The 14,945-nt window shown below is 41.2% G+C and overlaps 1 protein-coding gene across 1 annotated transcript; it reads right to left on the bottom strand.

Moving 5' to 3' along the window:
• Window positions 1-7,033: 7,033 nt before the first annotated feature.
• On the bottom strand, window positions 7,034-14,705 carry LOC138352027 (endoplasmic reticulum-Golgi intermediate compartment protein 3-like). The gene is made up of 5 exons (XM_069304199.1): window positions 14,663-14,705; window positions 13,462-13,697; window positions 13,093-13,187; window positions 12,548-12,713; window positions 7,034-7,427 (listed from the first exon to the last, which is right to left on the bottom strand). Exons 1-4 carry the CDS (start codon window positions 14,703-14,705, stop codon window positions 12,578-12,580), a joined length of 510 nt encoding a protein of 169 aa, XP_069160300.1. The 3' UTR covers window positions 7,034-7,427; window positions 12,548-12,577.
• Window positions 14,706-14,945: the final 240 nt, after the last annotated feature.

Here is a 14,945-nt window from a genome sequence, read left to right as displayed (position 1 = left end):
TGAAAAACAAGATTTGAAAATAAAATATGTGAAAACTAACATTATATGTGAACAAAGACTTGTAATAATATCGTATTTAACTGATCAGCCTACCTGTCAATTAGATTATAATGACTATGGTAACTTAGTGATACCACAAATAAACAAATATAAACCAGACATCACCTTTGATCAACTACAAAATTTATTATTACAACATTCCTGTCACATAATCCTGAATATGAATCCATTTCAACAGGATTATATTGTGAAGGAACATGAGATTGTTTCATAATGCATAGATTCAGGGAAACAATGGCTGGGTGCTATGTCTTTACCTCATGCTGTGGCTATCATAACTAGCATTGTATTCACTGATATCTGAATGTTTTACATAGGCTTTATCACAGTCAGGATCATCTATGACACTCAACGCAAAATAATTACAGTTACCTAATTTATTCATCATTATTATGTGGTGCTGTGGTCCCTAGCTGCACAGCGGTGCCGAGAGCTGATCCTGCCTGCGCCAGCGTTGGTCGCTCTCTTAGTACTAAGGCTCTCAAAGCCAGTATGTGTGCTGATAAATTTTTTTCAAGATGGTGTCTGTTTACTGGAGTCTCGAGATACAGAATGTGAGCCCCGTGAAGCAGCAGGAGTTCTGAATTACTCCCAATACCTAAAAATGCTATATGGCGTTCTGCACACCCCTGATCGGGCGCCTTAAGGCGCTCTGCTCAGTGCAGTGGTTAAGATAATTATATAAAAGTTTTTGATTAATAAAATCCTCATATAATAAACCATATTAAGCATTAAGGACACAATATAAAATATATTCAGAATTAGACTGATACATTTGAAGATCAGTTGAAGTAGTTCTCAGCCTTAACCAGCATGATGGTTTTCACAAAAGAACATTTATATAAACTATTAAATTGTATGATGCATTCTTATATGCTCTTCGTTAAACTATGAATTACTAAAGGATCCTGTAGGATATAGTATTCTTATTCTTATAATAAGTGATGCTCTTATACATACAGGCAAGATTATCACTCAGCAACTAATGTTTACTGCCGTATTTTTGGAAAGTTTTTCCTAACATCTTTTCACTTTTAAAGTAAATTATTGCAAATTACTGATCTAATGAAAATTACCTTTTATTACTTTTCCAGTTTTGTATTATTATATATAAAATATAATTTATCTTGCATATATAATGTTCAGTATAAATATCCTTTATACTAAATACATGGAATGTAAATCTGTTACTAAGGGATCTCTGTGCTACACTTTCCTTTTAATATTGTTTAATAATTTGAAATTTCCCTCAAAAATGGAATTTTTGTATAGTAGTGACCATATCAATTTTTGTATGGTATGGTACAACTTGACAAAATGTGTGAATTACACAAACAAGAAAGCACCCTATGCTTTTATCTTTTTTCTTTTTATAATTTTATATTCTCTTGAAATATAATACTAAGTGTACTGTATCTACCTATACTAAACTTGCATAATTATGATTCATGTACAAATTATCACGTTTAAACTTGTGACGAATGGATGAAAAATTTCTTTGGCATGTATATATCTCCATTTGTTGTTGTTGTTGTTTAATTCGCTGCCTGGAACAAAATGTTCCAAGTAGCACGGGCTATGGTGAGCCCGTAAGTCTCCATTTGTAAGTCATTCAATGGCAATATTATTACCCCCTGTAAATGGCCCAGAAAATAAATAATTCTGCTCAACAAATCATCTCTTCTTTAATAAACAACATGTGTCTCTTCTGAGACTTTCATACAAAAGTAAACCAACATTTTGTGAGATTTCAAATATAACAAATATTAATTACATGTATACAAAATATACATCATACAAGCATTATTCAAGAATTATGAACCAAAGTGACAGGTTTCAAAGTGACAGGTAAACTACCAAAGCTTGTATATTCTTCACTTTCTACAATAAAGTAGTCCATTGAAACACCAAAATCCCATTACAAGTGAAACACCTATAATTTTATCTATATAGTTAGCACTTTTACACTTCCATATCTGCATTATTAACTATGGTTTCTTGTTTTCACTCTTACTATCTGCTCTTTGAATACCATCCATCACAGGCATTCTGCATCATATCTGTTTAAGCTAAGGAATATTTATGAGCACCAGTAGTGAGATCCTGACCAATGTCTATACAACAGAATTCTAGTCAATCTAACCAATCAGGACTAACATTTGTAACATATTAAAACTCAAATTTATATGACCTATGGAACTATAAAAATGCCAAATTAAAACACAGTATTTAATGTAATGAAGTCATTTTTGTTACAGCCCCGGTGGCTCCTTGAAGCCTTCTTGCTGAGACTACTCCAGACTAAGAGGTCACACAATTATAGAAGTTCTGTCTGGCCTATTGGAAACCATTGACAGAACCTGGTCCCCCTCACAAAGGCACATGGAGCAAGTGCCAATTTACCACTCCACCGGGAAATCATCTAGAAAGTCAGGAAACTATCAAGACAAGTGGAGGGTTCACAGAAAATGAAGCCTTAAAACAGTCAAATGATTCTGCAAATTATCCACACAGAACAACAGATTCACTCAAACTAGCTAGAAGACTCATTAGTACTGATCAACACCACCTTGCAGTCAGATCCCTTGACCAGCTAGTTCAGGAGATGATGAACAATCAACCAACGAACCTGGAGGGAAGGGAGGAATTGAGGAGTCACTGGGTCTCTACCAGAAAAAGATGTTCCATTACATTCAATGCTTGGTTTCTGGGAGAGCCCCTTTGTGGCTCCCTGAAGCTAACTAACCACAGAAAACAAAAAGGGACTTACCAGGTTAGAGGAGTGACAACAGGTACTAGCGTCAAAGAAGAAATAGTGGGCCAGAAAACCCTGCTCCGTGCAACACAAGACTGACTGTGTCCAGGAACACTGACCAAATATTGAGCCGCCAAGACCCTGTTGGATCTCCAAAACCACTAAGCCTGAATATCGGCCTTAGAAATACTGTACTAGCTTTGGAACAGGGGACTGTTATACCCAATTGTTTAATTGAATAAATAACCGAGTCATAACTTTTTCTAATACAGTGGAACCTCGGCTTACGAATGCCCTTATTTAAAAAAATTTTGGGTTACGAGCTCAATTTCTTCGTAAAATTTGATTCGGTTTATGAGCTTTGTCTCGAGTTGCGAGTTTGTTGATACTGTACATGTATGGGTTGACCGAGCTCGTGGATTCTGGTGAAACGGCGACTGCACCTCAGTTTAACAGTGCCTCTCGTGTAATGACGATCGAGCTTTAATTCTGTGTAAAGAATTTCATTATTTTCTGTTTTTTTTTTTTTTTGGTCTCTAAACATAAAAGTAATTATTATATACCATGCCTATTCTAGGGGGCCTGACAGCTGAGCGGAAGGGGCCTGACAGCTGAGCGAACAGCGCTTCAGATTCGTAGTCCTGAGATTTCGGGTTCGATCCCCGGTGGAGGCAGAAGCAAAATGGGCAGTTTCTTTCAACCTGATGTGCCTGTTCACCTAACAGTAAATAGGTACCTGGTAGTTAGACAGCTGCTACGGCTGCTTCCTGGGGGTGTGTAACAAAAAGGAGGCCTGGTCGAGGACCGGGCCGCAGGGACACTAAGCCCCGAAATCATCTCAAGATAACCTCAAGATAAGATGCCATGGGTCCCAAGAAGTCAGTGGTAAGGTTCACCTATGAAAACACATGTGAGGATGACCATAGGGGAAAAACAAGTCTCTATGAAAGGTTCTTAGTGAAACAAACAAGCAGTCAGCCACAGCCAGATCCTAGCGGTATGCAGGCAAATCGTAGGAGATAGTGTACCCCAGAGAAGTATCACTGCCTGATGTTATAATGGAAGGGGACTCCACTTCCAAACACTAACACCTCTCCCCCTCCTCCTCACCGTCTTACATACACCAACAAGAGTCATCAATAAAGGTAAGCTATGAACTTGTACATACTATAGTACAAAATATTTGTGTTTATTATGCATGAAAGGTATTTTGAAGTTAATATTTTTGGGAATGTGGAACGAATTAATTCAATTTACATTATTTCTTATGGAAAATTTGTTTGGATTACGAATTTTTGGGTTACGAGCCGTCTCTGGGAAGGGATTAAATTCGTAAACGAAGGTACCACTGTAATGAATTAATAGACCTAAATTATCTCCATTAATTAACTATATAGATACAATAAAGTTACTTAGGATCCCCACATTTATTGATGTCCTTGGGTTATGTTATGTAATTGTAGTGTGGGTGATGTAGTGCTATATTGTATGAATATAGGAGTGAGTGCATGTGTGCGTTAGAGCTAGTTGTTGAGGGTACTAGGGATGCTGGTAAGCGGATGTGGCTGGCAGGGATACCAACCCCTACAGTGGTGACTTGATTCTTGAGAGATCTGTCATGTTTGCATGCCACATGTGGAATTTGGACCTTTAAGGTATCATATATTAAGTGTGTGCATTAATGTTTATAAGATAATATAGGTTACTTACTGGTACTATGATTATTCATAATAGTGATTACCATGTTATGTTGGGCGGACTGAGTCAGTCAGATCACATGTTCGCCATGTGGTTTTCTGTTGCCAATTCCTCGTGTCCGTCATTTACAGAAATGTCCTGTGTAATTCAAAATTCAAAATTCAAATTCAAAATGTTTATTCAGGTAAAATAACGAATGTTATACTAATACTAATGCTAGTATTCACTTAACACCTTACCTTGTGTAATTGCCTATGTTAGTACTTATCATTTGTGACCGTATGTTCATCCCTTAGTTTTGTCTAGGAGTATTGTAACCAGATATTGTAATTAACTATGGTATGGTGCCTAGCTTGGCCGGTCAGTGCTGCCAACAAATTTGATAGTAGCCACATGTATTAAAAATATGCATATGTCATGTAGACATAATTCCTCACCTGTAGAATTAAGCAGGTATATTACAAGCATCACTGTACTTAGGAGTTTCTAGTAAATGTTAAGGGATTAAAGAGATATGGTTAGTCTTTGAGTTACCAGGCCTATTGCCTCCAAAGTGTTGGTACTGTTGTAGGCGGCCTGTAAGCTCAAGAGCGGGATTTTCGTCAGTTAACTGGTGCCGGTAGTTGGAGATGAGTACCCACCCTTGAGCTCTGTTCAGATCATTAATTAGTTTATATATATATATAGTCTTGGGGTTATAGGATAGTATTCTTAGATGTTTCAAAGTTTAGGGTGATCTCTAGTGGAGAGTTATTGTGCCATTATCTATTTTAGTGTGTTGACTTTACTTTGGTTCTAAACACTGGACTGGTTATAATTTTATGATCATCTTATTTGTATGTATGTGTGTATGCGCAGCCTGTATGAATATACTGGTATAATTGTAGCAGAATTTTAATTCCCTTTCCAGTACTGTAGTCTTGTGCAGTCTGTTTTCTGGGAATTTTAGGGTCAACTCAGCCACTTGCACGAGCTGATTCAAAACGGCCATAACAGGGACCAAGGAAACAGGATCAACCAACAAAGCATTCACTGAGAGACAACTGGTGGCACGTAAGTAGCAGCAAAGAACACCAACAGACACAACATATGATGCACTCCTAGCTGGACCAGTTAAGCCATCAATCATCAAAGGATCCCTCCAGAAACTTGCCAATTTATTCATCAGAAAAGAGAAAGGTGCAAATAAATAAACACCCACCAAGGCTGAAAGAACAGAATCCCTGCCTCCAGAGGAGAGCATGATGTTCAACAACCCTGCAGCCAGAGGCAAGAGCCCACAAAAACACACCCTTAAGAAAAACATGCTAGACAGGAGGAACCATCAAGAACTGTGAGGAAGAAAGAGGAAAGAAACCCCAGTAGCTCAGGAGCAGCAGCATGAGCTGCCCGGAGGTGAATGACAACTTCTGAAACGGTGCCAAAGCTGTATCGCACTGAACACAAGCAATAGTGGCACTGCCAACACTAAACAATAAAGATGAAAGTTTAGTCAACATCAGTGACAGGACTGACCTTAGAGCTGGCTATTGGCTAGGAGCTCCTGGCCCCCTTTTGGCGGCCATCAGTACTGATGGGGTTCGTACTATGTAGTTTCGAGTGAAACAATTGTCTGGAATGAATCACTTGCAGAGCTATTTGTCTATTTCAACATTTGTTTCCAATGAACCTTGCAGTTGTCTGTAAACCTTCGTTAACTTCCTGATGCTTCTCAGTGAGGGGGTGACAATAGTCCCCTACTTCTTATGCCTCTGAGGTGGGGCCCAAGTTCTGACCCTAGTCTCTGGTAGGCTAAACAGGACTCCTGTGACTGATGTGATCCAGTAGTGGGGAGCCATCTCAGTGAGATAACTTCAGGGAGCTACCAAGGGGTTTCCGCCCAGAAAACAAAAACAAATTTATATTGCAATAATTGTATTAATACTTAAATTTAGGGTTTGTAATTGAAAGTAGGTTGCTAACACGCTCCACCTGGCTATCTTCCAGAATTGACAGCAAATATTTACATTTCTCAAGGAATAAATAGTTATATTACTAATTCCTTGGAGTAGTTAAAATAATGTCTTGAAGTAAATAATTAAAAAAAAATACTGAACATACATTTAAATGCTATCAAGCATGTCACATGCATTCCCTTTTCTGTCCGAAGAAGTGCAGTTATTTTCTCCTCTTGGCAAGCTGTCAGCTTCTCCATGTGTACTGAGGTCTCAATATTCTCACCACATACGTATTTATTAAGAGAAAGCACTAAGGCTAGTATGGCTATAGAGTGCAATAGGTTTCCTCACTAAATGGAGTTGGAATTTTTGTGTTAAATATTGATTTTTTGTTTACTTCCTTATATTGTATGTCTCAAAGTATGTACAATACTGCACTTGCTACAATGTGGACTATTTATACTCACTAATGGATGTTTTGTGCGTATACTTTTATAAAAGCTAATAAGTAAATTGTCAATAAAAATGGGATGAAATCATTAACTACTTTTCAAAAGATGTATTAAATAAGAATTAATTAATATACTACTTAAAAATAAACAACCTTGTAACTTTCACATAAGACATATACAATTATTTGGTTAATGTCATCCAAGTATGACATGATTACTTCTCACATTAATACTGCAGAAACACTAATTTTAATATTACCAATATATACAATAATAATTATACCACAGTACCAGTCAGTGAAACAAAGGTTCCAACAGGTGTGAAGAGAACAGCTTATGAAGTAAATCCAAAATAAAAGGCAGCAAAGATGTGTGCTAATGAGTACAGTATAGTATTCCCCCCACACACACGGCAAGAAGTGGTTCCATGAACTAGGTTGTTCCCCCCATCACAGCTGACAGAGATGGATATTCCACAGATAAGGGCGTTTGGTACATCTGGCCCAAGGATGGCCCCAACCAGCTCTGTGAACATATGAATGATGACGATTTAATATAGGTAGAGTATGACTAATGTCTGGTGGGCAACAATTATGGATTCAACATAATCAAACAAAAGTGAGCTGAACTGTACTGAATCTGCAATATGAAATGTTCATATATTTCTCACTAATTATTCTATATGGTAGAATAAATAGCTTGAAATTTTTTTCATCTCTTGTTTATTTTTAAAGATGTTTACAAATTATAAAATTTTAAACATATTAATTTAAACATATCAACTTTAGATTTGCTACAAAACACTACATAATAAGTTCAAGATATACAATGTATACTCAATTTCATTATTGTAAAATCTATGTTCAGAACTTTTTAAATCAGTACTAAATTGAAAAGAATTATGAATAAAGAAACTTCATCAAAGGAAGTTTTCAGACTCGGACCCTGGAACAGGGAAGAATGGAAACAGGATCAATCCAAAGCGCGTCCCCGGTCACAGAAGCCGTGGTGCGCAAATAAAGGTGGAGAGCCACACTGGACACAACACATGATGCACGCCTGGCCTAACCAATCAACATCAACAACCCAAGGACCTCTTCGGAAAGCAGCAGCCTCATTCTTCACCAGAAAAGAAGGAGACAGCTGCAACCAAACAACCTATCACCAGGACCAAAAGAGCAGAAACCCCTGCGCCGGAGGAGAGCATGAAGCTCTCTGACCTGACCCTCAGAGGCCAATGCCAACAAGTAAAGAGCCTTGGAGAAACAATCCAGAACCGAAGGGGCCACAACAGACCGAGGAGAAACGAGATAAAAGAGCACCCGATCCAAGGACCAGGGACGGCTCAGGCGGCGCATGAGCAGGCCGGAGGTGAAACAACGCACGAGACAGCTTGCGAAATGGCACAGAAGTAACATCAATACTAAAAGAAAGCTGGAGTGGCTCCGCCAGCGCCGCATGATATGAGGTGACAGTATTCGGTATAAGATCACAGTCCTGAAACAACCTCGAAAGGAAGGACAAGACAACCAGAACAGAAAGTGAAGTATACCCACGAAGAGACAAAAAGAAATGGAAGGACCACTGGGAAACTTCAGACTGCCGCTGAGACAAAGCCCGCAGGTGGGACACCATCAACAAAGTCACCTGATCATCATACAGATGGTGATAGACTAGAGTCAAAAATACCAGATGCGAAGACTCGAGGAAAAGATCAAACCAGCCACGTAATGGACCAGATCAATCATCTGAAAGAGACAGACTGACTGGGAGTGGACTGGCTGGGATCTCAGCCCAGCCTGTCGTCGAGGTAGGCCAACACCTGAACCCCTGTGAGACGCAACTGAGCTATCACGACCCGGGTGAGGCGTGTAAACACGGAGGTGCCAGATTCAAGCCATATGGAAGGCAACAAAAGCAGTATCCTTGACATCCCACAACAAAACCCGAGCCAGTCCCTGAATCCCGGATGAATCGGGATGTGCCAATAAGCGTCCCTGAGGTCCAGGGACACCATCCAAGCACCCAGCTCCAAGTGAAGCCGGACCTGGGACAGAGTAGTCACCCAGACGCATGTAAACAAACCGCAACGCCGCCCTGGTGGCCACGCCGTGAAACCGGCAGACGAAAATGGCCGCCAGCAGGGGCTGTGACTAACGCTAAATACACAAAAACACGCCAGCAAATGTGGGAAGCTAGCAGACTGGATGGGCGAAAAACGTCGCCCAACAGCAGAAAAACCCCGGCAGGTGCAAAACCGCCCAGAACTGCTAGCAGGCATCCCCCACAACCCCGGGAACCAACAACAGAGGCCCCGGGGCAGAGCCGTCCTCCAAGCCCTCCGCCCTTAAAGAAAAGCAAGAGTCTGGGAAAGGCAACAAGAAAGGGCCGCTGGTAAGACCCAGAAGCCTTGGCAGGAGGCACAGGCTCAAACCTCCGTCCCCAACCCGAACGGGGCAGCCCCCGAAAACCGCCCGAGTCTCTGCCGCAACTAAACCCCGCCCCGACCCCGAAACCCGCAGACGGTCCGGAGCCGGGAACATGGAGGGAAAGGGGCGAACAGCACCGAACCAAACGGGGCGGCCACGGGGCATTCGAGTGGGAAACCAACCTAGCATGTTGCAGCAACCTAACAAGCTTGCAACACGGATGCCGCCTGTACTCTGAACAGTAATAACAACAGGAGAGTACTGGAGAACAAGAAGAGAATCTCTCGCAAGACTCCGGGTCAAGGTGTCAGTGACCCAACAGGCAGCATGACGGAGGTAAAAATGGCGACTGTCACCCGGAGACAAGGGAACAGCAACCAACGATCCCGTACAAGACGGGTTGGAACCCGGAAGACCCATGCAATGGTCCCCCGAGCCCAGACAGGGGTTTCCAGGGCCCGTAGGGTAACAACTACGGGAAGCCCGGGCAAGTGTTGCTAACCGGTTAAGAAACCCAAACATAACAAGAGGGTAGATTATAGCACTGAAAACCCCTGAGACGTGTACAATCACGGGGGCCTAGCAGAGGGCCGCCAAACACTACCGTGGAACTATAACCACCTTAGGCAGACCCACACCAGGCATGAAAAATTAAAAACAAAAGAAAAACCCCGCAAAAGTACACCGTCTCCAGAGGCAACAGAAACCGGCCGCCGCTTAGGTGGCAGGCTGCGCAACACCTTGACGCCCTAACCAGCACAATAGCAATCCCTACCCAGGGCCAAACAAGGGCCCCAAGCCCCAGCTGGCCCCAAGGGCGAGGCAAATGCCGAGCAGCAAGAACCTCTACGGAATGGTTCCCGAACGCCCCAGGGAAGATAACCCTGTTACGCAAGGGCAGTACTCACAGGGCGCTTAGGGAAGTCAGCCACTAAGCACATGCAGCCCCGGCACTGATGAAGTACTCCTGGTCACCGCACAACACAACACACGGCAGTGAACGCCACACAAGACAAACACCGCCTAGGAAACTGAGGCCAGAGAAGCGTCAATCCCGGTTGACATTAGCGAACGAACTGGAGCTTGGCAGCCGGCGCGGTAGGTCCGGGGCTCCCCCCTCCTCCTCCCGGGGGAGGGCTGCGCGGACGATCGGCGCGGCAGTAAAGTGTGATGTTTGCTTGTTTGCTAGTTTACTTGGGATTGTAGGGAGTTACCTCTCTGTTCGGTTTTTGTTGTAGTTTCTTACCATGTGGGGTTTGTTTTGTTACGCCTACCTTTCTGGGTGCCTAACCCCGGTCGATGGCAGATAAGGAAAACCCCCCAACCATATGGGGTTTTCCAGGGCTATTGCTCCCTGAAACCTCTCTGAAGGGGCCAGGTTCTGGCACTGGTCCCTGGTAGGTCTGAACTCCTTAGCTAATGTCCCGGTCTAATATAACATACATTAGCCCGATAAGCTCCAGGGAGCCGTAGGGCTCCCCACAGAAAAAAACTAATAAAACCGCATTAGAAATACATAAAACAAATAATTGAAAATATATTTGTGGCAACACTCGGTGCTTGAATGGCTCACGCGACCGTGTCTGGGCAATTCACGCACGGGCGATCAGGCCCTGATGACGTAACAGCGCACCTTGTCCACGTCCCCACAGCCAAAGTAAGTGGAATTTGGTATTTATTTTTACATAGACATGTTCTGGGAAGGGAATTTATCATTTTATGAAGAAAAAATAATTTTGGGGAACACTTTATTTCATGCGCATCGGGGGAATTTCACAATAAACTCAGCGTAGCACGGTGGTTAATTACACTGTGATGCCTCACTATAGAAAAAAATTAAAACGTATGGAAAAACAAATCTCTATGGAAAGGTTCTTAGTGAGAAAAACAAACAGTGAGCCAGAACCAGGTTCTAATGGTATGCAGGCAAAACATAGGAGAGAGAGTACCCCAGAGAAGTCATCACTGCCGGATGTTATAATGAAAGGGGACTCCCCTTCGAAACAGTAACACCTCTCTTCCTCCCCTCCTCACCATCTTCCATATGCATCAAGAGTCCTCCATAAAGGTAAGATAAACGTATGTACTGTATTGCAGTTAGAGAAAAAATTATATTCAGTATAAAATGTATTTTTAAGTTAATATTTTTGGGTGTGTGGAACGGATTGATCCAATTCCCTTTATTTCTTATGGTAAAAATTGCTTCGACTTACGATATTTCCAATTACGATATGTCTCTGGGAACGGATTACCATCGTAAATCGAGGCCCCACTGTATATCATCCTCAGAGAATGGTTTTTACAACCATGCGACCCATGGAAGACTGGGAGATAGATGCACGTGCATCAGCCATGGTGGCTTGTTTGAAACTCAGCCTACCAGCAGCCATGGGGCATGCTGGGAATTTTTCTCATAATGGCAGACACTCGCTGGAGGCCCCCATCTTCTACCCAACTTACAGTGCACAAGTTTTGAATCTTAAGATATATCCACAAGCACCAAAAGGTGCTATGTGCACCACCAGTCAAGTGCCTTAAAGCACTATTCACAGTGCAGATCGGGGGGGGTTTAAACATCCCAGATTTTGTACAGCTTTTGGATAATTAATGAGACCATCCCTGGTTGTATTATGCAGTTGAAGGATTAAGCAGTAGTAAGAGTGAGCAAGTTGATCTTCTAGACTATTAGTATACTCAGCATTGAAGAAAATTGGAGTTAATGTGAAGAAAACACAATAAATTGCAGAGAAAATGGATGGCTGATGCTTCATTTGGAACAACTCTCAAGAAATACCTTGAATAATTTGTGAATGTTTAATGGAATTAGTTTTCTGTAATGCTAATAAGAACAAACGTATGAACGGGTGTTACTCAGACGGTCTTGAATATCCTTACTCTCCTTCCCTACAGCACTGATGATAACGGAAACTCAAGGGTTATTTTTTGTATAAATTACAAAGAACATATCCAGCTTTAAGCTATGATAGCTCTTTTAAGCTATCTTAAACTACAAGCAAATAATGTGTGTTACAGATATAAAAGCATATACTTATAAGCAAACTTTACAAGTGGACATGAAATGTGTTAAATTTCAACACTCAGGATTTTGTTAAAATATGAATTGAACTAAAATACTATACTATAATTAAATACAAACAATACCTTATAACAAAACATTGTAACAGTCAAAAAATATAAAAATAGTGAGCTACATACATAAAAACCTAGAATTAGATATATTTTGTTTTATGACGATTTTCCTATTTCAATTTTTCGTTGGAGTGCGCGTGGGGAATAATATATGATTGAATCGAGAATCCCTGCCACAGTGAAAACCCCGCCAATGACAGCACAAACTCCAGTAAGGAAGTGGCCCAAGGATCTGTAAAAAAAAAAAAATATTTTTAGATATAAATATACTATGCAGTATAGACAGAACTGCACTGCTTTGCCTGGTGAGCAGAGCCCATTTAGTCTAGCAGTCAGAGTGATTTTTTCATATTTTCAAATATTTCTTTCAAAATTTTACATCACAAATAATTTTAACAGTATAGGTATACTGACAACAAACATTTCTAACTTAGTTGGGCTTAGTTTTTCCTTAGTGTGTGGAGTGGAGTGTGTGGGTATGAATAAATGAATGAATGTATGTATGGAGAAGTGAAGAAAACACATCTTATAACACCCTCTACCTTTGCTGGTAACTGGGATGAAAAACTCATGCTCCCCAATAACATGGAACTGGGTTAGTCGTGACTTACTTGTGCTTCTCCGTATACTTGACCATCATGGGTGAGAGTTCATACGTGAAGAAGACCCCGGGAAGTCCTGTTTCACCCATCCCCAGCTGGATGTTCTGAAGAAGCATTTGAAATAGCAAATGTAAAACAATAATATATAGTATAGTACTTAAAATATTTAACGTAAATATAATATCTCAAAGAATACAGTAGAAATTAAAAAAACGCTGATCAATTCCATTACAAGGTTGATAAAATATATTGTCTTCACTCTCAGTATTAATATACTGAACAAAGTATAAATAAGTCAAAGAGAAAACAACATTACCTGAAAAAGTACTGATATGCATTTTCTTCTGTAACAATACTGAAAGGTAAAAAAATGTTTACCTTCTGATGTTGAGTGACTGAAAACTGATTAGTAGAAAGTGTTGAGCCATCAACTTTTTCATATGTAGTTGGGACAATTTTCAGGTAATAGTTAATTGTTTTTGGTCCCTTCTCTGTTTTAAATTCACTACCATCAATAGGATTTGTTTTTCCAGGTATATTAACACCAAAACTCAGGTGTCGGATGCGATGGGACAGGTCAAAATCTGATGTTCGGTATTGCTGCACATCATGAACTGAAATGAAATTAAAGCTATGACAATATCATACAGAAGCTGGCCATTTAGAATCAGAAAAGGGGAAGAAAAGAAACATCCTTTTGGATTAAAAGAACAGAGGTGCTAGAGCTAACCAATGAAAAGATTAGTGATGTTAAAATGAGTATAACCACGGAGGTGATCAGGATGAGTGCTAAGCATCGGTTCCTGGAGACGGACATACAATAGAGGCGAGGAAGGTACAACTGTCAAAAGTATTTTCACAGTACGAAGGGGGGGGGGGCTAGTACGGTTACCATGCGAGAGCCAGAAGAATGTGTCTACCTTAAGTATCCCTGCAATGAACAGAAAGATGGGGCAGGAGAACAACAGTACCAGTGCTAATAATCATTGGTACATTTTTGATGGCTCTAATTGGAATTACCAATGAGCAGGAGTGCCGCTAGGTGGTAAGCCTGTTTTCGAGTGGACCTCAACAAGTGTGCCAAAACGCATTAGGAGGGAAATTTTTAGTCAAAAGACTGATACAGGTTACGATGCAGCTGGAGATCATCAACAAATGCCTACTCATCACCATAAGTGGTCCACACACGTCATGTAATGTGGAATTGTGCAAAGGCATGCAGCAGAGTCAATGGTGTATTCAACACCACAGCCTTTCAAGAGTAGTGAGATCGGTATTTGGTGCCATCATAACAGTCATCAAGGACACAGAGAAATCATATTTTCGTTTAAAGTATGCATCTGGGAACACCCAGTGCATAGGTTCGAATCCTCATCATGGCTCCTGTGGATTTTCTCAGTCATCAAGTAATTAGTAACGAACGAAGTGCTGGCCCTCTTCGTGATGTAGTAGTAGCCCCCACATGGTAAAAAATTTGTAACCGAAGACCAAGCAGAGAGGCAGAACTCCGCTCCCAATTCTAAAGAAACAAGCAAACATCATACACCTCCCTGGTGCCACTTGTATGCGCCTGGCATACACTTCCACTGGCGACGACGAGACACCACGAGCGTAGCTCTCATCCTGTAACTACACTTTGGTAATTACACTTAGGTAATTACTTGTCAACTCAGCCCTCCCCTCCTTGGGAGGAGGAAGCCTCGGACCCCCCCCCCACTGCGCTGGCTACTCACACCTCTAGTTCTGAGGCCGGGAGGCAACTGCCACGTGCACATCAACTTGAAGTCGAGACAACTGGCTGCAATCTGCGACCCAAAAGTCACACAAGAACGACCAGGGCCAGGCACTTAACCCTTAAATTG

Source organism: Procambarus clarkii, chromosome 52 (assembly GCF_040958095.1).
Source record: "Procambarus clarkii isolate CNS0578487 chromosome 52, FALCON_Pclarkii_2.0, whole genome shotgun sequence".
Taxonomy (NCBI): Eukaryota; Metazoa; Arthropoda; class Malacostraca; order Decapoda; family Cambaridae; genus Procambarus; species Procambarus clarkii.
The sequence above is the reverse complement of the archived record's forward strand: the minus strand, read 5'-3'. Positions and strand labels throughout refer to the sequence as shown.